The sequence below is a fragment of the Muscardinus avellanarius genome (assembly GCF_963383645.1).
Source record: "Muscardinus avellanarius genome assembly, chromosome: 7".
NCBI classification, from domain to species: domain Eukaryota; kingdom Metazoa; phylum Chordata; class Mammalia; order Rodentia; family Gliridae; genus Muscardinus; species Muscardinus avellanarius.
This window is the reverse complement of record NC_137793.1, coordinates 65237284-65262986: the sequence shown is the minus strand read 5'-3', so window position 1 is coordinate 65262986 and position 25703 is coordinate 65237284. Positions and strand designations below refer to the sequence as shown.

Sequence of the window (25703 nt, the reverse complement as noted above, 5' to 3'; positions counted from 1 at the left end):
GTATTTTTGTTTTTAAGTTGCTATAGCGCCATTCCAAATAACCCTGTGGCTGATTCTCACTCTGGCAATGTGCTTGAATATTTATTTGGTACACTCCACTGTACACGGCTTTAGATCCTAAACTGTTACACACGTCTCCTGCGCATAATTGAGAAGGGGATTCTTGAGCTTTCATACTGCTCATTTGGTATCTGCCATTACAAAGAGATATTCTCCACCATAAAATAATAAGTAAGCATTCCAAAGTTGGTGTTTTCTTCTCTCAGACTGATTTCTTTAAGAGGACAATAGTATCATAAACAATGTAATATTCAAATTTCTTAACAAATTAAAGCAAAACTATTCTTAAAGTGGCCTAAATATGTATTTTCTTTTCATTTTTGGAATCACAGATAACACTAAGAAGCTGGAAATTAGAACTGATAATTCACTTAAAAATGAAAATAAAGGAGTCATCATCTCAACATTAAATTTTAGCAGTAGTATGACAGCTGCCAAAACCAAGGAGATGCTTCTCAGGAAGTTAGTCAGAAGAACTAAAGACACTCTTGGAGCACCTAAAAACAACAGGGTAAAACCTCTCATACCTAGTAAATATTATGCTTATACTATTCAAGTGGAAGAATAACATTGTAATTAGTAATAGTAAAGATTCATGTAATATACACTTAAGAACATTCCTAGAAGAAGATGCACTTTATAATGGAAACTCTGATTTTCAAACCAACATAATTTGTTCTCCAACATGACGAGTTATACTTACTGAGAAGTACTGAATCTAAAAAAGTTATTGAAATCCAAGTTAATTAAAAAAAAGAAATCGAAGTAAAGACTAGAAGGTGGGTTAAATGCAAGCTGTGTGGTAACAAACTTTGTGAGCTGGGCGTGGTGGCTCATGCTTGTAATCCCAGCATTTGGGAGGCTGAGATAGAAGCTTCCCAGTTCACAGACAACCTCAGCTACTACTTAGTGAGGCCCTTTGCAACTCAGTGAGACTCTGTTTCAAAATAAAGAATAAAAAAATAGGGCAGGAAGTGTAACTCGGGGGTAGAATGCCCCAGGGTTCCATCTCCAGTACCGCAAAAAAAAAAAAAAAAAAAAAAAAAAAAAAAAAAAAACCTTTGTAATGTACTTTTGTTATAATGGGGATTTAACCCAAGGGCACTGTACCACTGAGCTACACTGCAGCCCTTTTTATTTTCTAATTTTTAACAGAGTTTTACTGTGTTTTTCAGGCTGGCCTCCAACTTGCAATCCTCCTGCATGTGCCACCAAGCCTAACTTCATCTTCCCTAAAATGGTATAGAGTATTTCTCATTCTTACTTAGGAGGAAAGATTGATTTGGGGCTCATGGTTTCAGAGGATGCAGACTGTGGTCAGCTGGCTCCAAGACAGCAATATAATGGCAGAGGAGTGCAGCAAAGGAAAGCTGTTCACCTCCATGCCAGCTGGGGAGACAGAGAGAAAGGAAAGGCCAGGACAAAATATAGTCCCCAAGGGCATGCCTCCAAAGACCCACTCCCCCAACAGATTCCACCTCCTTCAATCTCCCAATAATCTATTCTGATTATGAATCCATCCATGGCTAATCCATTAATGAGGTCAGATCCCTCATGATTAATCACTTCCGCAAAGCCCCACCACTAAACATTGCTACACTGGGGTCCAACTATAACAGTAGGCATGACTGACTGCCCATTTATTGAACCAAATTCTCTGTCACAATTGAAATGTACACTTAGTGACTACAATTCAGTACCATAAAAATAAACTCAGGGTCAGGAGATTTGCAAAATTTGTGAAGAAGAAAATTATACAGGATCCTTAGGAAACCCTAGTTTAATTCCTTTCACTATCAGTTTTAAGGGCTTTTAGTGGTTTGCTTCAGATTTTCTTGATTTTGACTGAAAATTTGGATAGATTTGATGGATCTTTGCCTACATAGGTAAACTTCAGAGATTTTTTAAAGGTTAACAATTGGTAATTAGCAAGCAAGAGGAAGTTCAGTTTCTTATACAAAAGCGGAAGCTGAGTATCTTACTAAAAACTGATATTGACAGTTAAAATTAGGTTAACCAAAGCAAACAGCTATTTATATTTTTACTTGTTACATGGTTTACAAAAAGGGATATCTTATAATGGGGCAAATGCACACAGATCATAATTAGTACACTTCAGTGAATAATATTTTCAGAGATGGAAAGTAACACAAATTTAAAAATTAAAAATATACCTGAATTTTCTGCTGGTTGTTCATGATAGCAGCATTTTTAGCAGAATTTTTCAAATGTCTAGTTCCAGATAATAGTCTCACTCCCAAACTAGGATGTATATGAAATTAATAGCTAAATACCTACAACAATATTTTGCCAGTAGTAGGCACACAATAAGTAAATTCTTAGTAAATAGTAGGTGCATTCCTTTGTAATGGCCACAATTAGATTACTTTATCAGCATCAATACATTTCTATATATTATCAGACATAAGTATTATAGGTCCATAGAGGATGAGTAGACTTTCTATTAGTCTGAAATTTTGCTATTTTCTAAAATCTTACCTTCACGATAAAATTTGATAAGCTGTTTTTAATTAAAAAATAGATATGATATTACATAAGAGTTTGTTCTTATACCATAGCATTATTAATATTGCTAATCATAATGTAAACAGAGATAGTACTAATTATAACATTTTTCTTCCTTAAGATTTTAATATTTATTGATGACATGAATATGCCAGCATCAGATCTATATGGAGCCCAACCACCCCTGGAATTTATAAGACAACTATTAGATATGGGAGGGTTTTATGATACTGAAAGAAATGCATGGAAGGTACAGTATATACCATGATTTTGTTATGTTAATATTAAGTGTGGCTACTTAACAATAAATTAAATATTTATGGTACTGTTGGGTGAATTAAGTGAGAAATTTAGAAAGTCTAGCCATATGAATGTTAAAAGTTGAGACCCTAAATTAACCATACCAATTATATCTTTGTAATTTAGAAAAGGTCTATGTTTATAGAACTCTACTCCCAGTCAGATTAAATTTAAAAAAAAAAAAAAACAACACCTGCAAGCATTGTCCTAGAGGTTCTGTTTCTGAGTCATAGTGTTCACTATTCTCAACTGTGTGAATAGATATCAGGCTTTTCGATGCATCAGCAGTTAGTACCTATGAGGAAAGATGCATCCTTATTCTCTACATAAAACTACCCTACATCTTTATTTTAAGAATATAGATAAAAGGATTTTCAGAAGTATAGAAAAGTTTAAAAAAAAAATCCCAAGAAGGTATTCCTGTGCAGTTGTTTCTGTTACATGAAACTAAGTCAGAATGGCTTGAGTTGTATGTGTATGTGTGTATTTAATTGATTCACATGCACTTTTCTACCTATTTGGTTTCTTCTCTAGAAATTATAAGTCTTGTTTTCCAAAACTGACTCAACCACTTCATCTTTCTGGGCCTCGGATTCTTTCTCTGTGAAATCAGATGGTTGTTTTACAGTTTCATGTCTCAGACAAACGTGCCCAGGATCCTGAGTGTGGCACCCTGGTGTGTGACTGACATTAGCTCAGACACCAGTCAGACTGCTAAACCAGCCCTCAACCCAAGGCAGAGAAATAATACAGTTATGGCCATCCAGGAAGATCCAGGGAACTAGAAAAAATAAGAAGACAGGAAATAGGCCTTAGAATACACACAAGCTCCCTGAACTGACCAGAAAATAGTCACCGTAGGCCTATTATGGCATTTTCATGGTTCTGGGCAGAGGCAGAGGCAGAAATAGAGCTGTTAAAAACACCCCATTGTAAGTATAGTATGTTATTTCTATGTTCCACCAGCTGTACAGTGCTGTGATGTTGTAATATATCAGTCAAATGTCTATTACTATGTTAACAGTCAAGCATCTTCTCACCCCTAAGCTAATCCTGTCTATGCTGGAGATACAGCTGGTTCTTTTGATTTCTTGCTTATGATCAAAATCCTCTTTGCTAGCCTCAAAAACATATTGCATTCACATTTAATAATCTCACGTGTTTATAAGGTGTACTGTGATTTTTTTCTTGTGATACTGGGGATGGAACCCACGGGTATTCTACCTACCTCTGAAATATACCCCCAGCCCTATTTTTTATTCTTTATTTTGAAGCAGGGTCTCACTGAATTGCAAAGGGCCTCACAAAGTAGTAGTTAAAGCTGCCTGTCTCAGCCTCCCAAATGCTGGGATTGCAAGCATGTGCCACCACGCCCAGCTTAATGTGATGTTTTGATACACAATATAATGAGTAATGATCAAGTTTGAATTAATATATTGATCATCTCATTTCTTTGTGATAATAATGTTCAAAATTCTCTCTCCTAGCTATTTTGAAATACTAATAAGTGCGCACGTGTGTGTGTGTGTGTGTGTGTGTGTGTGTGTGTGTGTGTGTGTGTGTGGTATTGGGGTTCCTAGAAACCCTTCTACCTCCGGGCTACACTCCCAGACCTATATTTTTTATATTTTTTTTTATTTGGAAACAGGGTCTCTTAAGCCAGCGAGGCCGGCTTCGAACCTGTGCGATCCTCCTGTCTCTGCCTCCCAAGCACGGGGATTACAAGTGTGTGCCACCACACCTGGCTCACAATATATTCTTAATTATAGCCACCCTACTACACAATAGAATATTAGCACTAATTCCTACTATCTTTAGCTTTATACCTGTTTTCCATATTCTCCTCCTTCCCCCTCCCTGCTACCCTTCATAGCCTTCTTTTTTTTTTTTTTTTTTTTTTTTTGTGGTACTGGGGTTCCTGGAAGCCCTTCTACCTCCGGGCTACACTCCCAGACCTATTTTATATTTTTGAAACAGGGTCCCTTACGCCAGCACGGCTGGCTTCGAACCTGCGCGATCCTCCTGTCTCCGCCTCCCAAGCGCGGGGATTACAAGCGTGCGCCACCACGCCTGGCTTCTTCATAGCCTTCTATGAGATCACCTTTTTCAGATTCTACAAATGAGTAAGACCAAACACTATTTGACTTTCTGTGCCTGGCTTATTTCACTTAGCATATGTCCTCTAGGTTCATCCATGTGTAGCAATGAAGATTTCTTTCTAAGGCTCAATAGCTTTCCATTTATGAATCAATTTCCTTTCTTTTTGAATATATATACTCAATGTGAAATTGCCTAAACATATGGCCATTCTATTTTTAGTTTTTTGAGGAACCTTCATACTGTTTTCCATAATGTCTGGACTAATTTCCACTCCCACTAACAGTGTATGAGACCACCCCCACCCCGACCTTTCTCCTCAGCCTCACCAACATTGGATACTTGTGGTATTTTTTAACTAGAGTTAGGTGATACCACTATATAGCTTTGATGTGCATTTTCATTATGATCAGTGATTTGTGGAGCATTTTTCATATGCCAGTTGGCCATTTGTATGTCTTCTTTCATTTAAAATTTCTTGCTCATTTTTAATTGGATTATTTGGGATTTTTTTGTCATTGAGATGTTTGAGTTCATTTAATATTCTAAATATTAGCATAGTTTGTAGAGAGTCTCTTCCATTTCATAGGTTGTATCTTCATCCTGTTGATTGTTTTGCTCTGCAGAAGCTTTTTGATTCAATGCAACCCTATTTGTCTATTTTTACTTTTGTTGCTTGTGCTTTTAAAGGCTTGTTGCCAAAATACCTGCCCAAACCAAAGTCAAGCATGAAGCATTTCCCTTTGGTTTTCTTCTAAAAGTTTCATAGTTCTGAATAATTGCTCTAAAAAAGAGAGAGAGAGAGACAATAAAAGCTATTTCATGATGACATTTAGAAAGATTAAAAGTAACATCATCCTGGAAATTACATTTTAGAATGGGTTATTTCTAAGTACATACAGATCTGTCACCATTATAATATTCATTTTACAGTAAAAAGTAATCTTTCCCCGGGCGTGGTGGCGCACGCTTGTAATCCCCACGCTTGGGAGGTGGAGACAGGAGGATCGCGCTGGTACGAAGCCAGCCTCGCTGGCTTAAGAGACCCTGTTTCCAAGTAAAGATATAAAATAGGTCTGGGAGTATATACCGGAGAAGGGTTTCCAGGAACCCCAGTACCACACACAAAAAAAGTAATCTTTAAACTATTTGCTCAGATTTTTTAAATTCTCTTGTCCATGTGAGGCAGGGAAGTGGGTAAATAACTCCTACAGATACATTCAGTTATTCTTCTTTTTCACTCTTCCCACAGAATATTCACGATCTCTCTATAGTTGCATCCTGTGTTCCTTCAATTGGTGGAAATGATATTAGCCCGCGCCTCCTGAAACATTTTTCTGTACTGGTATTGCCTCATCCTCCCCAAAGTGCCTTACGTACCATTTTCCAGGTAGTACATCTAGTTCATTTTCTTTCTTTTTTTTTCTTTTGTGGGTCTGGGGATGGAACCCAGGGGCATTTGACCTCCGAGCTACACCCCCTGCTCTATTTTTTATTCTTTATTTTGAAACTGGGTCTCACTGAGTTGCTTAGGGCTTCACTAAGTAGCTGAGGCCGTCCGCGAACCGCGATCCTCCAGTCTCAGCCTCCCAAATGCTGGGATTACAAGCGTGCGCCACCACGCCTGACTCATCTAGTTCATTTTCTACTGGAAAAAAATATGAATTCCACATTATATGAAAAATTGTGATAATTAAGACCACTAGTATTGAAAAAATTCTCTTATGTGAATGGATTTTATTTATATTTTCTGGCCTATTGTTATAATTTCTCTCTACATATCAGAAATATGATTTAGTGTACATAACAACACATATGGTGCATGTGTTTAAAAATACAGATCCCAGGACTTCATTTTCAGAGATGATATTCTGATCTAATATATCTAGGATGGAACTCAGAAATCTGTCTTTTTCATAATAACACTCTTTTTACATTTCTCTCTCTCTCTCTCTCTCTCTCTCTCTCTCTCTCTCTCTTTCTCTGTGTGTGTGTGTGTGTGTGTGTGTGTGTGTTTGTGTGTGTGCGTGCATGCTTATATTTTAAAGGAAAACACAAGATTAGTTTTGAAAAATGTCATAATCTTTCAGAAGATTTATTTATATTTCTAATCATACTAGATTTCAAGTTTAGCCACTTTTCCAATACGGTATTTCAGAATTTTCAGAAGGAAATGTACATGTATACCAATCCAGACTGAGGTAATATTTTACACTTTTTCTAGTAACATCTACAGGGGAGCAAGGAGATGGCTTACCTCATGTACAATGCTGGGGCACAAATTGTTCCCAGAGGACGCATGTCACATGCCTCTAGGCTGAACATCAAATTAGGACCAATGGACATTTTTCCCATTTGTAACACTCAAAGTCTTTGTACATAGTCCACCATCTTGTTTTAAATGTATTTTAATAGGAGGGTGTGTGTGTGTGTGTGTGTGTGTGTGTGTGTGTGTCACTGGGAACTGAACACTCAGGGACATCCTACCTCCAAGCAACATCCTAGCCCTTTTTATTTTTTGTTTTGAAACAGGGTCTGACTAGGTTGCTGTAAATGTCGCTAAACTGCTGAGGCTGCTCTTGAACCTTGATCTTCCTATTTCAACCTCCCAAGTACTGGGATATAAGCATGTCTCCCTTTTAGTCGACATGTATGCTTCTTAGTAGAGATTAGCCAGAAAGAGTCTATACTAAAAATTTTTGGAAAACTAAATTCTAAAACTTCTTTTTAAAGGCTCATCTGGCAATGTATTTTTCCATCAATAATTTCACACCTGATGTTCAGAAATGTAAGGATCAGATAATATTTTGTTCCCTCTCTATGTACTACCAAGTATGTAAGCATATGTTACCAACTCCAACAAAATGCCACTACATGTTTAATCTTCGAGACATGTTTAAGGTTTGTTTTAAAATCAGTTCTCCAGCTTGTTTTTAAAAGTTAATGAAATGTAATTTTACTGAATTAAGTCTCTCTCTCTCTTCTTCCCTCGCTCCCTTCTTCCTCTCCTTTCTCCCTCCCTCTCTATTTCTCTTTCACCCTTCTTCTTGGTACTGTTAGCATTAAATTGTTAGAAGAGGAAAAAGTGAAATTCATGTGAATTAGTTATGCTGTTTATTAGCAGTTTGTCCCATGTGTAAGTTGAAAAGAATTGTTCAATTAAATCCAAGCAAAGAATTCAATAATGAATTTTAGATCCTTAGCAGAAAGATAAATGATAAGGCTTCACTTTTTTTGTTTCACTTCTGATATTTCATTGTGGTCCTCAGAAAATGAAGCATATATGCAGCTCATAAAACTGCTTGAATTTGTACAGATTTTACCAACAGTTCTGATTTAGTCATCCACCTTGGTTATTTTTTGTCTGTGTGTGTGTTGTTTTTTATGGTACTGGATAATCAAATCAAAGGGCTTCACAGATGGTAGGTAAACACTCTACCTCTGAGCTACACCCCAGCCACACCTCTTTTTTAAGACAGGGTCTCACTAAGTTGCCCAGACTAGCCTCAAACTTTGAGTCCTCCTGCTTCAGCCTCTAGAGTTGCTGGAATTGCAGGTGTACAACTACTTCAAAAAGCCAGAGAAACAATTCTTGAATTTGGTATTTTTCTTCCCTTTCTGTGGGACTTCATCCCTGACTAACACAAACAGTCTTTACTTAGAATGCTAAATACATCAACCTTAAGAAGCACCTGTCTTTCACACCCTGCCTCCATGACAGCACCAGGCAAGACCTGTGACTTCTCATCCCAGGGAGCCTTCATCAGATGGAGCCTCAGAGTCCCTACATCTCCTCCCAAGAAGAGTGATTAGTTTTTGTGTGTGGTTCTGGGTATGGAACTCAGGGGATTCTACCTCTAAGCTACACCCCCAGCCCTTTTTTTATTCTTTATTTTGAAACAGGGTCTCACTAAGTTGGGGAGGGCCCCACTAAGTAGTTGAGGCTGGTTGTGAACCTGCAATCCTCCTGTCTCAGCCTCCCAAATACTGGTATTACAAGCATAGGCCACTACAACCAGCTAGCAGAGTGATTCTTTGCCAATTTTCTTTGACTTATAACTTGCCCATCTCATCAAAAATTCAGATTATACTTGTAGAAACTGATTGTTCTTATGTTGGATAACTGCTTCTATTTTTATGGAACATAAACCTACAAACCCTGAGCTTTTGTTTCATATACTACCCTACTAATGTTCTTTTAATTTTATCTTTAAATTCCTAATAGCTCCTCCTAGGACTGCTGCAAGCTGACAAAACTGTTATTAATTCCAAAGAAATGGTTGCTCTACTTTTTGTTCATGAAGCCACCCGAGTGTTCCATGATCGCTTAATTGAACCCACTGAAAGAAGCCTTTTCTATCAGATGCTTTCAAAGGACCTTGAGTGTTATTTTCAGGTAAACTTTGAACAAAATGTTATTTTATAAAGTCTTCAAACACTTATTTATTATTAATTAAAGTAACTATATCTTATTGACAATATTATTTTACACTTGGAAATGAAAGTATAGATTGAGATACTATCAGATTTTGATACCTTTGTTCATACATTTAGCTCCTTGGAGCCTCAGAATACAAATAATAATAAATGCTGGTAGAAATGTGGGGAAATAGGAACTCTTATGCACTGTTGGTGGGAGTGTAAATTAGTTATGCAGGTTCCTCAAAATATAAGGAATAAAACCACCATATGACCCAGATGCTGTCATTCCTCAGTATCTTTGCAGGAAAAACTTAAAGTCAGAATACTATAATGATACATACATACCCATGTTTTTAACGGCAAAATTCACAATAGCCAAATTATGGAACCAACTTAGGTATCTGTCAGGAGGTGAATGGATAAAGAAAATGTGATATATACATACAATGGAATTTTACTTAGCCACAAAAAGCAAAATTATACCATTTTCAGGAAAATGGATGTAACTAGAGAATGTAGTAAGATCAGCCAGTCTCAGAAAGTCAAGGGTCAAATGTTTTCTCTCATATGTGGAAAATCGAGAGAAAACAGGAAACAAGAGACTTTAGATACATGAGGAGAGTGACCAGTAGAATAATGGAAGGGGATTGGGAGAGGGAGGGGGAGGGGAGGGGAAAACACTACTCATTTTGTCAGGCCTAGCTAGCAGAACTGTCCACTTTTGAGACACATCAACAAGACCCTCACCCCCTCTCCATCCCTTTGAACCCTATCTTTTAGTCTAGACTCTTGCAGGGCTCTACTCAGTAAGTAGCCCTTCTTCCTTTGCCCCCCTCTGGGGCTGCTCTCTGCTAGTGCCTCAGAGTCATCTTGTCCCTAGTTTCCTTCATTTAAAAACTAGAATCTTCAGCCCACTCTTTTGCTATCTCTTTTCATTCCCAACATCCTGAGAGGTAATTGAATATAGAGATTCCAAACATGGGCTCTGCCCAAATCAAAGCCCATCTCCCCCATTTATGAGCTGTGTGTCCTTAGGCAAATGATCCCTCCTCTAGAGTAAGGGCAGTAATCATACCTACCTAATAGCACTAACTAGAATAAAATGTTTAGAAGTTTCTGACATATAGTAAGTGCTCAATAAATGTGAACCATTATAATACTGAAAAGATCTAAGCCTTATATCTAAATTTCAAATACATGCAGGTGGTTTGTGAACAGAGCCTGAACTTTAAATTTACACCCTGGTTTGACTTTTAAATTGATCTCATGTTACTCTGGGCATTTCATGCTCAACACATGTAAAGCTATTCCCAGTGTCCACCCATTGCCCCCTCTCCACCATCAAGATGCCTAGTGATCCCTGTTCCAGTGACTGGCATTACCAATTCTCTATCCATGCCTGAAACTTCACCCATATTTCAACCAGAATGTAGTATGGTCAGCCAGGTGTGTGGGCGCACACTTTTAACCCCTGTACTTGGAAGGCTGAGACAGGAGGATCTCAGGCTCGAGGGCAGCCTCAGCAAGTTATTAGACTCTCACCAACCTAGCAACACCCTCTTTCCAAATAAGAAATAAAATCAGGCTGGTGGTATAGCTCAAAGGTAGAATGCCTCTATGTTCAAACCCCAGTACCACAAAAAAAAAGAAAAAAGAAAAATAATGAGGCATGATCTCTACTGCCTCTGCCTTTACAATGACCAATCCTTTCCCTCATATCATTCCTGGCCATCATCCAAAACCCAGATCATGAGCATTGTGCTAGTTGAAATAAGACAGGCACAGAAAGATAAATGCCACATGTCTCACAGGTGGCACCTAAAGTTACTGAAGCAGCAGGGAGTAGAGTGGTGATTACTGGAGGCTGGGTCGAAAGGCCCAGTTAGCTGGAAGAACTAAGATTTTTTCAATCTATTGAACATAGTATATCTTAATAATAATGTATTTTGCAATCACTGAAAGTAAATTTCAAACATTTTCACCACAAAAAAAATGGTACACATTTGAGGTGATGAATATATTAAATAGTCTTATTATTTCAAATTGTAGTCACAAATCATAACATGACTCTGTACCCCACAAATATATTTAAATGTACTTTGTCATTTTATTTACTTTTTTTGCAGATTTGGGGATGGAACCCAGGGGAATTCAACCTCTGATCTACACCCCATGCCCTATTTTTTGTTTTTTATTATTTTGAAACAGGGTCTCACTAAGTTGTGGAGGGCCTCAACTGAGGCTGTCCGCGAACTGTGATTCTCCAGTCTCAGCCTCCCAAATGCTACTTTGTCATTTGAGAATAAAAAACAGCCAGGAATATTGGCACACACTTATACAGGAGGATCGCAGGTTCTTAGTGAGGCCCTGTTTCAAAATAAAGAATAAAAATTAGGGCTGGGGTTATAGCTCAGAGAAGTAGAATACCCCTGGGTTCAATCTCCAGTACCACAACAAAATAAATAAATCAAAACAATTTTATAAAAAGTTCAGCTCATGATTTCTATCTTTTGGTGACCTTTTCTAGCCAATATCACCCCCTATCCAGATCAGATTAATATCTGGATATTAATATCCTTCTTCATATTTTGATAGGAAAATAGGTTCCTATCTTAAAAATTGTAATTTCCTATTTTTTCCCAGCCTACAAGTTCCATAAGAATAGTCATAGATTTTTATCTCTTCCTAAACCCTTGGAATTTAACATCCTCTCATCTCTAATTGACATTCAATAAATATATCTGGGGTGAATGGAGAAACTTTACTAAAATAATAATATTTAGTAAATAATACTATTTAGTAAATAGTAATATTTACTAAAATAAATATTATTACTGTCCTAGAAGATACCCCCAACCCCCCCATAAGTACCAACCACATTTCAGTTTTGAGATGTTTATCATGACAAGGAATATATAGAGAAGCAGTAGAAAATTAGCAAGCTAATGGATGGGAGGCAGGTCTTAGCCCAGGATGGATCAGCCCGATGACAGCAAGAGCACCTACAGTTCCGCAAATTAAAGAACACATTAGCCAAAGCTTTTCCAAGAATATAAATTATTCCTGTGAGAATATGGGTCATATAAAATTTGTTAGTTTTTTAAATAAAATAACAGGTAATACAATGGGCTATGCGCTATCTTAAGAACTTTATATATCCTTACCTTAATCTTCGTTCATAACTCCTTCTTGGTGTAGGTTCTGTTATTAGTCTCATTTGACAGATGAAACTGAGCAGAGTAAGGGTAAGAACCTGCCCAAGGTCACATGGCTGGTCAAGTGGTAGAATTATTACTCATACTCAGGATATCTGGTGCCAGATATTCTCTTAATTACTGTGCTATACCACCTTCAACTTTCATTTTAGCCATTTGCTAAATAAATTTCTTCTGACTGTCCCTCAGGAATTGCCAGTGCCAGATACCCAGTGAGACAGGTAGTTCTGAGGACTACACTGAACTAGTTTGGACCCCACAACCAAGTGCCCCGCAGCTCTGCAGGTCCAATGCTATGAAAGACCCATGTGCACACCACTGTGGTGAAACAAAGGAGGAAAAAGTAACATATTTAACCTGGTTTCAGAAGAGAGAAGAATGGTCAGACTGTTGAAGAGGATATAGCTCATGACCTTATTATGAAAGATAGGCAAGGCTTTGCCAAGTGTGCAAGGAAAGCAAGTGGTGGTAGTTAAGAATCACCTAAGAAAAGAATCCTTTTCCCAAATTGTCAGTGAAACTGCCAGATATCTCCAATTCCAGGAGTTCTTCGCCAGGGGTGTTAGATCCTCAAAGAGTTCTTAAATTTTAACTGTATTTCAATATATTTGGTTTCCTTGTATTTTATTATATACACTTTAAAATGTTATTCTGAGCTGGGCGTGGTGGCGCACGCTTGTAATCCCCGCGCTTGGGAGGCAGAAACAGGAGGATCGCGCAGGTTCGAAGCCAGCTGCGCGCTGGCTTAGGAGACCCTGTTTCCAAATAAAAATGTAAAAAAGGTCTGGGAGTGTAGCCCGGAGGTAGAAGAGCTTCCAGGAACCCCAGTACCACACACACACAAAAAAAATGTTATTCTGAACCAGTTATGGTGGTACACACTTGTAATCCCCATGCTTGAGAGGCAGAGACAGGAGAATCACGCAGGTTCGAAGCCAGCTGCGCACGCTGGCTTAGGAGACCCTGTTTCCAAATAATAATATTAAAAAATAGGTCTGGGAGTGTAGCCCAGAAGCAGAAGGGCTTCCAAGAACCCCAGCACCACCAAAACAACAACAAAAAAAAATGTTATTCTAAGAAAGGGTACATAGGCTTCTCTGCCAAGAGGAGTTCATGGTTTGAAAAAGGTTAAGAAGCCTACATCCTTGATCTACTGTGCCAGGAGCTTCTTTGACACAGATATATTGGTCTTTATAACAAATAGGACTGTACTGTAATGACAGTGCTAAATTATTATCTTATGATAGATCCAGTGGACTCAAGAAAACTTGATAAATGACTCAACTGTATTTGTGGACTTCTTGGATATAAACAAGTCTCACAGAAAAAAGACCTATCAGAATACCAATGACTATGATAAACTTCTCAGTGTACTTAATGAATTCCAAATGAAGTTGGGTTCAGTGTCTTTGGAGGTAAAAACATATACTACTATAAAAATCTGAGAAGTGATATAGATGTATATATTTGTTCATGTGTATATACATCCACACATATACATATGACAGTTATTTTAAATGTGTGTATGTGGAGGAGAGACAGGCAGAATAGGGAAAAGAGTATGCCCTCAGATTTCAAAAAAGACTATTAATTATTAGACTGTATTTATATATATATATATTATTTCACCTTATTTTGTCTCATTTAGTAGTGTGTAATTTTAAAGATAAAGTATAGAACTGAAGATGTAGGGGTTTGGGTGAACATTCGGCTAAGAAATGCAAAACAGCGTGACAGCAGAGTGCAGAGTAAGAACAGGGGAAGCAACATGGCCGTGGCTCTTTCCATCTTTCCCATAGTTGTTGCGGGCAGAGATATGTTGAAAGGAGACTTTACAGATATGATGAATCCATTTCCTAAGTCTTTTCCTTCTGCCCTCTGCCCTACCTGGGAAGGCAGAACAATAGAAAAACAGCCTACAACTGCCCAATACTGTTCATAAAACTATCAGCATAGGGATGATCCTCACTGATGTAAACCAGCTGACTGGACCCAGAGCACTGGGCAGCTAGAGTAGTCACTCTTTTTCCTATACCCTTGCCTGTCAAACCACACTGCACAATTGGTTCTTTATATCTGTAAACAGCTTGTCCAATTTCCTCTGCTAGATCTCTCATTCTATGGTATTCTTCAAGGAAGCCATACAGCATATCGCAAGAGCTACAAGAGTCCTTCGACAACCAGGGAATCACATGCTACTGGTAGGAACATAAATTTTCAAATGTTTTTAAGTTTGAAGAATAAAAATTAAGAAATTCCAATAAAGTCTACTTACAGAGGTTTAATTTTTACATACTTTATGGAAAATAGTAATGAAGTAATAAGACAGGCTCTTTGTCCTCACTAGTTTGCATAAATAATTTGTTAGCATATAAAAGTATTATTTATTTTAGAAGGTGTTTGATGTAAAGAAAATTAATGAATCTAGTACCACCTCTAATATATCCTAGAATTAATATAGTATGTGTGTATATGGATCCTAACTTTAAAAATAATACACTAACCTGAATATTGATTTAGAAATATGAGCCTCTGGCTGTGCCCAGAAAACTCTGCAATGATCGGCTTATTTCAAGGATAGTCAGGAGTTTTAAAACAATGTAAGATTCTGGAATATTCTCATGAACTAAAGGTTATATGGGTTAAAATGGCTGACATTCTGGAAGATTCTAGTCACACAAAGGTTTTGTGAGCTAAAATGACTGCTGTCTGGATTGTGTATTTTGTTATCGTTGTTGTTTTGTTGTTGGTGGTGGTTTTTTGCAGTACTAGGGATGAAACCCAGGGCCATTCTACCTCCAAGCTATACCCCTGCCCTATTTTTTATTCTTTATTTTGACACAGGGTCTCACTGAGTTGCAAAGGGCTCACTAAGTAGCTGAGGCTGTCCAGAAACCGCAATCCTCCCATCTCAGCCTCCCAAATGCTGGGATTACAAGCATGTGCCACCATGCCTGGCTTGATCATGTGTTTTGATAGAAAATATTTTATGCCGGACTTGGTGGTGCACGCTTGTAATCCCCGCGCTTGGGAGGCTGAGACAGGATGATCACACAGGTTCAAAGCCAGCCTCAACTATTTAGTGAGGCTCTCAGCAACTTAGTGAGACCCTGTTTCCAAATAAAATATAAAATAGGTCTGGGAGTGTAGCCCAGAGGTAGAAAAAGCCCCTTGGTTCCACCCCCAGTATCACAAAAAATTTATACTTCTTACAATAATTCATATTGTTTATAACAGTTGTTGGAATATTTAGAGCATCTGCATAGAACTCCAGCCATTGTTGAGGGTGTGAGGGGAGTAGAAGCAGATGCAAATACAAGAGAAAAGGAGCCATCTTTTATTTGTTCATTAGATGTTTGTGTTTTCCTTCCTGTGAACTATAAATTTACATATGATTTATCCATTTTTCTGTTCTTTTATCTTTATTGTATTTACTTGTAGAATTATTTGTACATTCAGACATTAATCTTTTTTATAACATATGTGACAAGTATAACTTTCCAGATTAATCTTTTTACTTTCCTTATGGCATCACTCAATAAATAGTACTTATTTTATTATTTCATTTTTAAATTTTTAAATTTTTTTTATTTTTATGTGGGTCATATTGAAAGTAGCATACATTTAGACTGTGCTTGGTGCCCTCTTCCCCCACCCCCAATTCCCATTCCCTCTCTCCCAACAATGAGTGTCCAGGTTAACCACATATTTGGAAGTAGCTCCTCCATTAATCAGCCTCAGCCTTCTTCATCTCCTACCCTTCCATTTCAGCTTTGCTGAGGTTTCCCCTCCATTATCTGGAGTCCTTCTGGTATTCCTGATTGTCCCTAGTTTGGGCTTATTAGAGAAAACATATGTCCCTTCTCTTTCTGTGCTTGGCTGATCTCACTTAACATAATGTTCTCCAGGTCTTTTCATCTTCTCGTGAATGACATGACTTTGTTCTTCTTTATAGCTGAGTAGAATTCCACTGTGTGTATTTCCCATAATTTTGCAATCCATTAATCTATTGATGGAGACCTAGGTTGGTTTCATATTTTGGCTATTACGAATTGTGCTGCTATGAACATGGGTATGCATATGTTACTCTAGTTCTCTGATTTCAACCCCTTTGGAAAGATACCCAGGAGTGGTATAGCTGTGTTGTATGATGGGTCCATTCCCAGTTTTGTAAGGAATCTCCACACCAATCTCCATAGCAGCTGAACTAGTTTGCACTACCACCAACAGTGTAAAAGAGTTTCTATTTCCCCACATCCTCACCAGCATTTGTTGTTGTTTGATTTCTTTATGCTTGCCACTCTAATTGGGGTTAGATGGAATCTCAGAATACTTTTGATTTGCATCTCCCTGATGGCTAATGATGTTGAACATATTTTCATGATCTATTGGCCATTTGTATCTCGTCTTTTATGAAGTGTCTATTCAATTCAATTGGGCTATTTGTTTTGCTAGTGTAGAGTCTTCAGCTCTTTGTATATTCTTGATATTAGCCCTCTATCAGAGTGGTGGCTGGTAAAGATTTTCTCCCTATCTGTAGGCTTTCTCTTTAGGTTCTTGATGGTTTCCTTTGATGAGCAGAAACTTTTTAGTTTGATGCCATCCCACTTGTTAATTCTTGTTTTAATTTCCTGCTCTTTGGAGGTCTTGTTGAGAAAGTTACTGCCTGTGCCTATATAGTGGAGTGTTTGGCCTATGCCCTCCTCTAATAACTTCACCGTCTCTGGTCTAATTTTCAAGTCTTTGATCCATTTCAAGTTGATTCCTGTGCACAGTGAGAGGTAAGGATTTAGTTCCATCTTTCTACAAATGGATAGCCAGTTCTCCCAACACCATTTGTTGAAAAGGCTGTCTTTTCTCCAGAGTATAAGTTTGGCCTCTTTGTCAAAGATTAATTGACTATAGGTGTGTGGGTTTGTTTCTGTATCTTCTATTCTTTTCCACTTGGACTGTATGCCTTTTATTGTGCCAGTACCATGCTGGTTTTACTACTATTGCTCTATAGTATAATTTGAAGTCAGGGATTGTGATGCCTCCTGCATGGTTCTTATTGCTGAGGATTGCTTTGGCTATTATGGGTCTTTTCTTTCTCCATATAAAATTCATGGCTGATTTTTTTCTAGGTCTATGAAGAATGTCATTGGTATTTTGATAGGAATTGCATTGAATCTATAGATCGCTTTTGGCAAAAATAGCCATTTTTATTATATTTATCCTGCCTATCCATGAGCAAGGGAGATCTTTTCATCTTCCAAGGTCTTCTTCAATTTTTTTGTTTTATTTTATAGCTTACATTGTAGAGATCTTTTACATTTTTATTAGGTTTATTTCTAAGTATTTTATTGATTTTGAGGCTATTGTGAATAAAATTGTCTTCTTTATTTCTTTCATTGAGCATTTATTGTTGGCATAGAAAAAAGCAACTGATTTCTTTAGGTTCATTTTAATGTTTTATAGTTTTTATTGTAGAGGTCTTTTATGTCTTTGGTTAGGTTTATTCCCAGGTATTTTATTGGTTTTGAGGTTATGGTGAATGGGATTGTTTTCTTTATTTCTTTCCTTGTGGATTTATTGTTGACATATAGAAAAGCAACTGATTTCTTTAGGTTGATTTTGTATCCTGCAACTTTACTTAATTGGTTAATCAGCTCCAGTTGTCTTTTAGTTGAGTTCTTTGGGTCTTCTAGATAAAGGATCATGTCATCTGCAATAAGGATAGTTTTAATTTCTCGCTTCCTATTTGAATTCCTTTGATTTCCCTCTCTTGTATTATTGCTATGTCAAGAGTCTCGAGGACTATATTGAAAAGGAGTGGTGATAGTGGGCATCCTTGTCTTGTTCCTGATTTTAGAGGAAATTGCAGTTTTTCCACATTCGATATTATGTTGGCTTTGGGTTTATTGTATATTGCCCTAATGATATTGAAATACATTCCTTCTATTCCAATTTTCTGCAGTGTTTTTAACATAAATGGATGTTGGATTTTGCCAGTGCTTTTTCAGTATCTATTGATATGATCATGTGGTTTTTGTTCTATTTATGTGGTAAATAATGTGTATTGATTTGTGTATGTTGAACCAGTCTTGCTTTTCTGGGATGAAACCAACTCAGTTGTGGTGTACAATTCTCTTGATATGGTTTTGAATGTGTATAGCTAGTATTTTGCTTAGAATTTTTGCATCTATGTTCATCAAGGATATTGGTCTGTAATTTTCTTTTCTTGAGGTATCTTTATTTGGTTTTGAGATTAATGTGATACTGGCCTTGTAGAATGAATTTGGGAGAATTCCATCTCTTTCAATTGCCTGGAACAAGTTGTGAAGTATTGGGATTAATTCTTCACTGCAGATTTTGTAGGATTCAGCTTGAAACCCGCCAGGGCCTGGGCTTTTCTTTGATGGCAAAATTTTATTGCTGTTTCTATTTCTTTGCTTGGTATTGGTTGGTTCAGGCTTGCTATGTCCTCTTGGTTCAATTTAGGTAGATTATATGTGCTTAGAAATCTATCAGTTTCTTCCATGTTTTCCAGTCTGTTAGAGTATAAATGCTCAAAATAGCTTCTGATAATCCTTTGAATTTCCCCACGGTCTCTTGTTATGTCTCCTTTTTGATTTCTGATTTTAATAATTTGAGTTGATTCTCTCTTTCTTTTGGTTAGGTTGGCCAGGGTGTTTTCAATCTTATTAATCTTTTTAAAGAACCAGCTTTTTGTTTTGTTGATTCTTTGAATTGTTTTTTTATGCTCTGATTTTAATAATTTCCTGCCTTCTGCTGGCTTTTGGATTAGATCTTTGCAGTTTTTGTAGATCCTTGAGATATGTCATTAGATTGTTTACTTGGCAACTCTCTGTTCTTCTTATGTAGGCACTCAATGCTATAAACTTTCCTCTTAACACTGCCTTCAAAGTGTCCCATAGATTTTGGTAATTTGCATCTCGATTTTCATTTAATTCCAGGAATTTCTTTATTTCTCCCCTTATTTCTGATCTTACCCACTCATCATTCAATAGTTTATCATTCAGTCTCCATGTATTTAAATAGTTTACTTTGGTCTTCCTATTGTTGATTTCTACTTTCATTCCACTGTGGTCTGAAAAGATGCAGGGATTTTTTTTTTTTTTTTTTTGGTGGTACTGGGGTTCTTGGAAGCCCTTCTATGTCTGGCTACACTCCCACGGGCTATATTCCCAGACTTATTTTTGTACTTTTTTATGTGGAAACAGGGTCTCTTAAGCCAGCATGGCTGACTTCGAAGCTGCACGATCCTCTTGTCTCTGCCTCCCAAGCGCAGGGATTAAAAGCGTGCGCCACCACGCCCGGCTATATTACATCTTTTGAATTTTCTGGTGCTTGCTTTGTGGCCCAGGTTGTGATGTATTTTGGAGAAGGTTCCATGGTCTGCTGAGTTGAATGTGTATTCTGCTGTTCCTGGTTGAAATATTCTGTATGTATCTATTAGGTCCATTTGGTTTATAGTTTTCTTTAGTTCTGAAGAGTCTGTACTCATCATTTGTCTTCAAGATTGATCTAGTGGCATAAGAGGTGTGTTGAAGTCTCCCAATATTATTGAATTTGGGTCTATTAAGATCTGATGGCCAGGCCGGGCGTGGTGGCGCACGCTTGTAATCCCCGCGCTTGGAAGGCAGAGACAGGAGGATCACGCTGGTTCGGAGCCAGCCTCGCTGGCTTAAGAGACCCTGTTTCCACAAAAAGTTAAAAAATAGGTCTGGGAGTGTAGCCCGTGGGAGTGTGTCCCGGAGGTAGAAGGGCTTCCAGGAACCCCAGTACCACCAAAAAATAAAAATAAAAAGATCTGATGGCCAGAAGGGTTTTTGTTACAAATGTGGGTGCACACACATTTGGGGCATAAACATTTACTATCATTATCTTTTCTTGGTGAATTGTTCCTATTAATAAAAGGAAGTGCCCTGCTTTGTCTCTTCTGATGTATTTTAGCTGAAAGTCTGTTTTGTTGGATATCAGCATTGCTACCCCTGCCCATTTTTGGTATCCATTGCCACAATATATCTTTCTTCATCCTTTCACTTTCAGTCTATGAATGTCTTTGGCTGAAAGGTGAGTTTCTTGCAAAGAGCATATATTGGGATTGTGGGGTTTTTTTTTTAATGCACATTGCCAGTCTATGTCTTTTGATTAGTGAGTTAAGTCCTTTGATGTTCAGAGTATTATTGAAATATGATTTTTGTTTCCTGTCATTTTGTGTTCTATCTTATGTTTGGTATGTTATTTCTTCTTTACTTAGATGCCCTGCTGAATCAACTTCATCTCTTCTTTGATTCTGAAAGTTGCTTCTTTTTGAGCCAGGCATGGTGGCACATGCTTGAAATCCCAGCGCTTGGGAGGCTGAAACAGGAGGATCACACAGGTTTGAAGCCAACCTCAGCTATTTAGTGAGTCTCTCAGCAACTTAGTGAGACCCTGTTTCCAAATAAAGTATAAAATAGGTCTGGGAGTATATCCTAGAGGTAGAAAAGCCCCTGGGTTCTACTCCCAGTACCACTAAAAATATTGCTTATTTATTTATTTATTTATTTATTTATTTATTTATTTATTTATTTATTTTGGTGGTGCTGGGGTTCCTGGAAACCCTTCTACCTTCAGGCTACACTCCCAGACCAATTTTTTTATATTTTTATTTGGAAACAGGGTCTCTTAAGCCAGTAAGGCTGGCTTCAAACCTGCACAGTCCTCCTGTCTCTGCCCTTCAAGCGCTGGGATTACAAGCGTGCACCACCACGCCCGGCTTCTTTTTTCTTCTTTATAGTTTATTTCTTTAAGTATTTTCTCTAGTGTTGGCTTTGAATTTATGAGTTTTTGAGATTCTGCTTATCTTGAAACACTTTCGTTTCTCCATCAATTTTGAATAATAACTTTGCTGAATATAGTGCTTTGGGTTGGAAGTTGTTTTCTTCCAGTGTCTGGATCACATCATACCAGTCTCTCCTGGTATTCATGACTTGGGTTGTATAGTCTGGACGGTTTTTATTGTTTTGCCCCTGTATATCACCCATTCTTTTGTTCTCACTGCTTTCAAGATTCTTTCTTTGTCCTCTATGTCATCTTGACTATTACATGGCATGAGGAGATCCTTCTTTGATCTCATCTTAACGGTGTTCTGTATGTCTCCTGAATATGTAAGTCCAAGTCTCTTTCTTTTTGGAAAATTCTCTGAAATTATTTCTCTGAAGAGATTACAAATACCCTTAGTGTGTACCTCTATACTTTTTCAATGCCTTTATCTGTAAGTTAGGATGTTTCATATTGTCCCATAGTTGTTGGATATTTAGGTTTTGTTGTTGTAATTACTTCTGTATTCTGTTGACTGTGCTTTTGGTTTTGAATGAACTGTCTTCTAACAGTGATATTCTCTTTTCCATTTCCTTCTTTTTTTTATTTTTGGTGGTACTGGGGTTCCTGGAAATCCTTCTACCTCCTAGCTACACCTCCAGACCTATTTTATATACTTTTTTAATTTGGAAACAGGGTCTCTTAAGCCAGCGAGGCTAGCTTTGAACCTGCGCAATCCTCCTGTCTCTGCCTCCCAAGCATGGGGATTACAAGTGTGCGCCACCACGCCCGGTTATTTTTCATTTCATCTAATCTTCCAGAATTTCTTTCTATTGTTGTTCATTTCATTTATTGACTCATTTCACTCCAGACATCTTTCTGATTTTTAGTGTCTCCATTTCCTCTTTCATTTTCTGTACAATTGCTTTGAGGCCTTTCATCATATTGAAGATCTGGATTCAGAATATTTTCCTTCTTGCATTTCTTGTAGGTCAGTATTGTGATTTCCATTATTTCTTCGCTGTTTCTAGTTCTCATATTTTCAGGGTTCTCAGGCTTGTTTTTCTGATGTCATGGTATCTTGTCTTTTGTGGATATTATGTCTGATCCAATCTTAGTAGTAGGAATTTAGAGGTGTCGGCAGGTAAGCAGAGGAGTCTTTGTTCTCCACAGCTAGGGCTGGTCTGGTCTGACTTCTTCTCTTTCATCATGATTGGGAGGTCTATAGTGATCCTGGAGATCCTACTAGTTGGGTCCAGTGTTAAGTGTAGGTCTTCCCCCACACTTTCCACTGATCAGAGCCTGAGTCTGTCTGAACCTCTGCTATGTCCAACAGCAGACCCTACTCCCACCTTCTCTAGGTTGTACAAATTCTCAGACCCAGGGAGTTTATCAGGGCTGTGCAAGCCCCTGGGGGTGCCAGGCTAGGCATTTTGCTATGGGAGCCATGACTTCTCTTATGGTATTATTGAGAGTACTCTGGATCTCTGGAGGGTGTTGTAATCTCAACCACCACTACTCTTTCACTGGGTTGTACCACAAAGCCTTAGACCCAAGGAGTTTATCAGGGCTATGAAAGTCTCTGGGGGTGCCAGACTGGACATTTTCCTGCAGGAACCACGACTTCACTTATTGTGTTATTGGGAGCTACTCTGGATCTCTGGAGGGTGTGGTAATCTCAGGTGCCACAACTCCTTCACTGAGTTGAACTGCAAAATCTCAGACCCAGGGAGTTTATCACAGCTGCACAAGTCCCTGGGGTTGCAGCGCTGGGAGTTCTCCTACAGGGACCATAGTTTCACTTGCAATTTTGGTGCACACTGGTCTGGATCTCTGGTGGGCATGGTGAGCTCAGCCACTGCTGGCAAGATGGTGCCACCAGAGCGCCCTCGGCCACAAGAGGTGCTGGTTTCTTTTCTGGTGTTGACCTCCACTCTGAATCCCTAGAGGGCGTTGTGAGCTCAGCCGGTAGAAGTTGTAGCTGGTATTTGCACAGGAAGAACTGACGACTTACAACCCATTGATCTGTAGTTGCTCACTTCAAGTCCTTGTTTTTCTTTTCGTCTCTGGAGTCTGGTGCTGTGAAGCAAGATGGCGCTGCTGTGGCGCCTGCCTACACAAGGTGGGCAGATTGCTTTTCTGTTCTCTGATCGTTCTTCTAATCTTCTTGTTCTCTGTGCCCTGTATTTATCATTTTTATTCCTCTACTGATAGTATTTTCTGACTTTGTAGAATGCTGGGGTTTTTTGTTTCGTTTTGTTTTGTTTTAGTGGTATTGGGAATGGAACCCTTCGACCTCCAGGCCTATTTTATATTTTATTTGGAAACAGGGTCTCTTAAGCCAGAAGAGGCTGGCTTCGAACCTGCGTGATCCTCCTGTCTCAGCCTCCCAAGTGCAGGGATTACAAGCGTGCACCACCACGCCCGGCTAGAACACTGTTTTTGAAGAATGAAGATAAGGTGTCAGAAGGTCTCAAGTGCTGCTTCTCTCAGTTGCCATCTTCCCAGAAGTCCAAATAGTATTTATTTTTAACTTGAAAAAAAAATAGGCCCATCCTGCTGATGTGTGTCTATAATTCCAGTACTTGAGAAGCTGAGACAGGAAGAACACAAGCTTGAATATAGCCTCAGCAATTTAGTGAGACCCTCAGCAACTTAGCAAGACACCATTTGAAATTAAAGAAAAAATTTAAGGGTTGGGGATATATAGCTCAGAGGTAAAATGCCCCTGGGTTCTATCCCCAATACAAAAAGGAGAGGACTCAAAATATATATAAAAAAATCTAAAGAATGAAAATAGAACTCAAAAAATATTAATTTAACACAAAAGGTGGTAAAGGATAAATAAAGGGGGGAAAGGATATGAGACATATAAAAACAGCAATATGGGTGGTGAATAAATCTAAGAAGAAAGGCTAATAATGCTGGCTGGACCATCACCCATCATATAATGGGATTCCCAAGGCCTTGCCAGCCCATGAACTCACTTGAAACCAAAGAAAATCCACATTTAAAATACAAAATCCAGAGGACTTCCAGGAAGATGATGACCAAGGAAAGCAGCACATATTGGTCCTATTGAGAATTGACCTCTATCTCAGTGAAAACAGCATCTTGACAAAAGAAAGAAATCAGAATAATTTTGAACAGAACACTGATAATTGAAAGGAGACAGAAACAAGGCTAGAAGGCAGGACAGAAAGGAGAAAAGTACCATGCCTACCTCCAATGGCTATGGCCTCAGGGGCCCACGAAGGCCATGGCAGCACCATCTTGCCTCACCACACCAGGACTGCCCAACACTGGAGTGTCCAGAGACACCTCCCTCAGCAAAAAAGCCAATGACCTGAAATGAAGTAATCACCGGTGGGCAAGATCTCCGCACCCTCCAGAGATCCAGAGCAGCAATCAACAAAACCCTAAGTGAACCAGCCATCCCCATGGGAGACTGCCCAGCATGGCCACAGGAACTTGCAATAGACTAGCAGGGTCTGAAACTTTGCAGTTCACCCTGGTTATCCTCTAAAGGAAAGTCAAGGTCATTAAAAAATAAACTGAAGATCAGGAAATGTTTCTATAATAATGAATACTAGAAAGACATAATGACTAAATGCAATATTTAAACATGGATTCACAGTTTTCAGACAATTGGAGAAATTTTATATTCATTGTATATTACGTGATCTTGTTGAATTAATGATAATATTACCTGGTAGAATAAGGGTATTGTGGTTAGGTAATAAAACATCCTTATTTTTAGGACATGTGTGTAGAATGAGAAATAATATGGTATTTTCATATGTACAATTTATTTGTAAATGGTACAAGGAACAATGTACATGGGTATATGCATAGAAGGGAGAAAGTATTAGCAACCAGTGATTCCATGTAAAAAGCAAAAAGTGTTCACTGTACTATTCATTCAGCTCTTTTGTGAATTTCAAAATAAAAATGTTAGAAAAAAAAGAAAACAAATAACCCAATCAAAAAAAGGACAAGTGAACTAAATAGATACCTCACAAAAGAAGAAATTCAAATGGCCAATAAGTGTATGAAAAAATGTTCAGAACTACCCTGAGATTTCACCTAACTCCAACTAGAATGACAGTTATTCAAAACACAAACAACAAATGCTGGCAAGGATGTGGAGAAATGGGAATTCTAATACATTGTTGGTGGGATTACAAATTAGTGTAACCACTTTGGAAAACAATATGGAGGATCCTCAAAAGAATAGGAATGTATTTACCATATGATCTAGCAATACCACTTCTG

At 38.1% G+C, this 25703-nt stretch overlaps 1 protein-coding gene across 1 annotated transcript in view; it reads left to right on the top strand.

Annotated features, from left to right (window-relative positions):
• DNAH14 (dynein axonemal heavy chain 14) overlaps positions 1-25703 on the top strand; it is a gene marked incomplete at both ends in the record, with an annotated part of 395029 nt that overhangs the window by 251349 nt on the left and 117977 nt on the right. Inside the window, 7 exons of the mRNA XM_080698700.1 lie at positions 393-571; positions 2708-2836; positions 6236-6373; positions 7717-7884; positions 9209-9379; positions 13868-14035; positions 14729-14821. Coding sequence (XP_080554826.1) covers positions 393-571; positions 2708-2836; positions 6236-6373; positions 7717-7884; positions 9209-9379; positions 13868-14035; positions 14729-14821 — 1046 coding nt within the window. The remainder of the gene's footprint in view (positions 1-392; positions 572-2707; positions 2837-6235; positions 6374-7716; positions 7885-9208; positions 9380-13867; positions 14036-14728; positions 14822-25703) is intronic.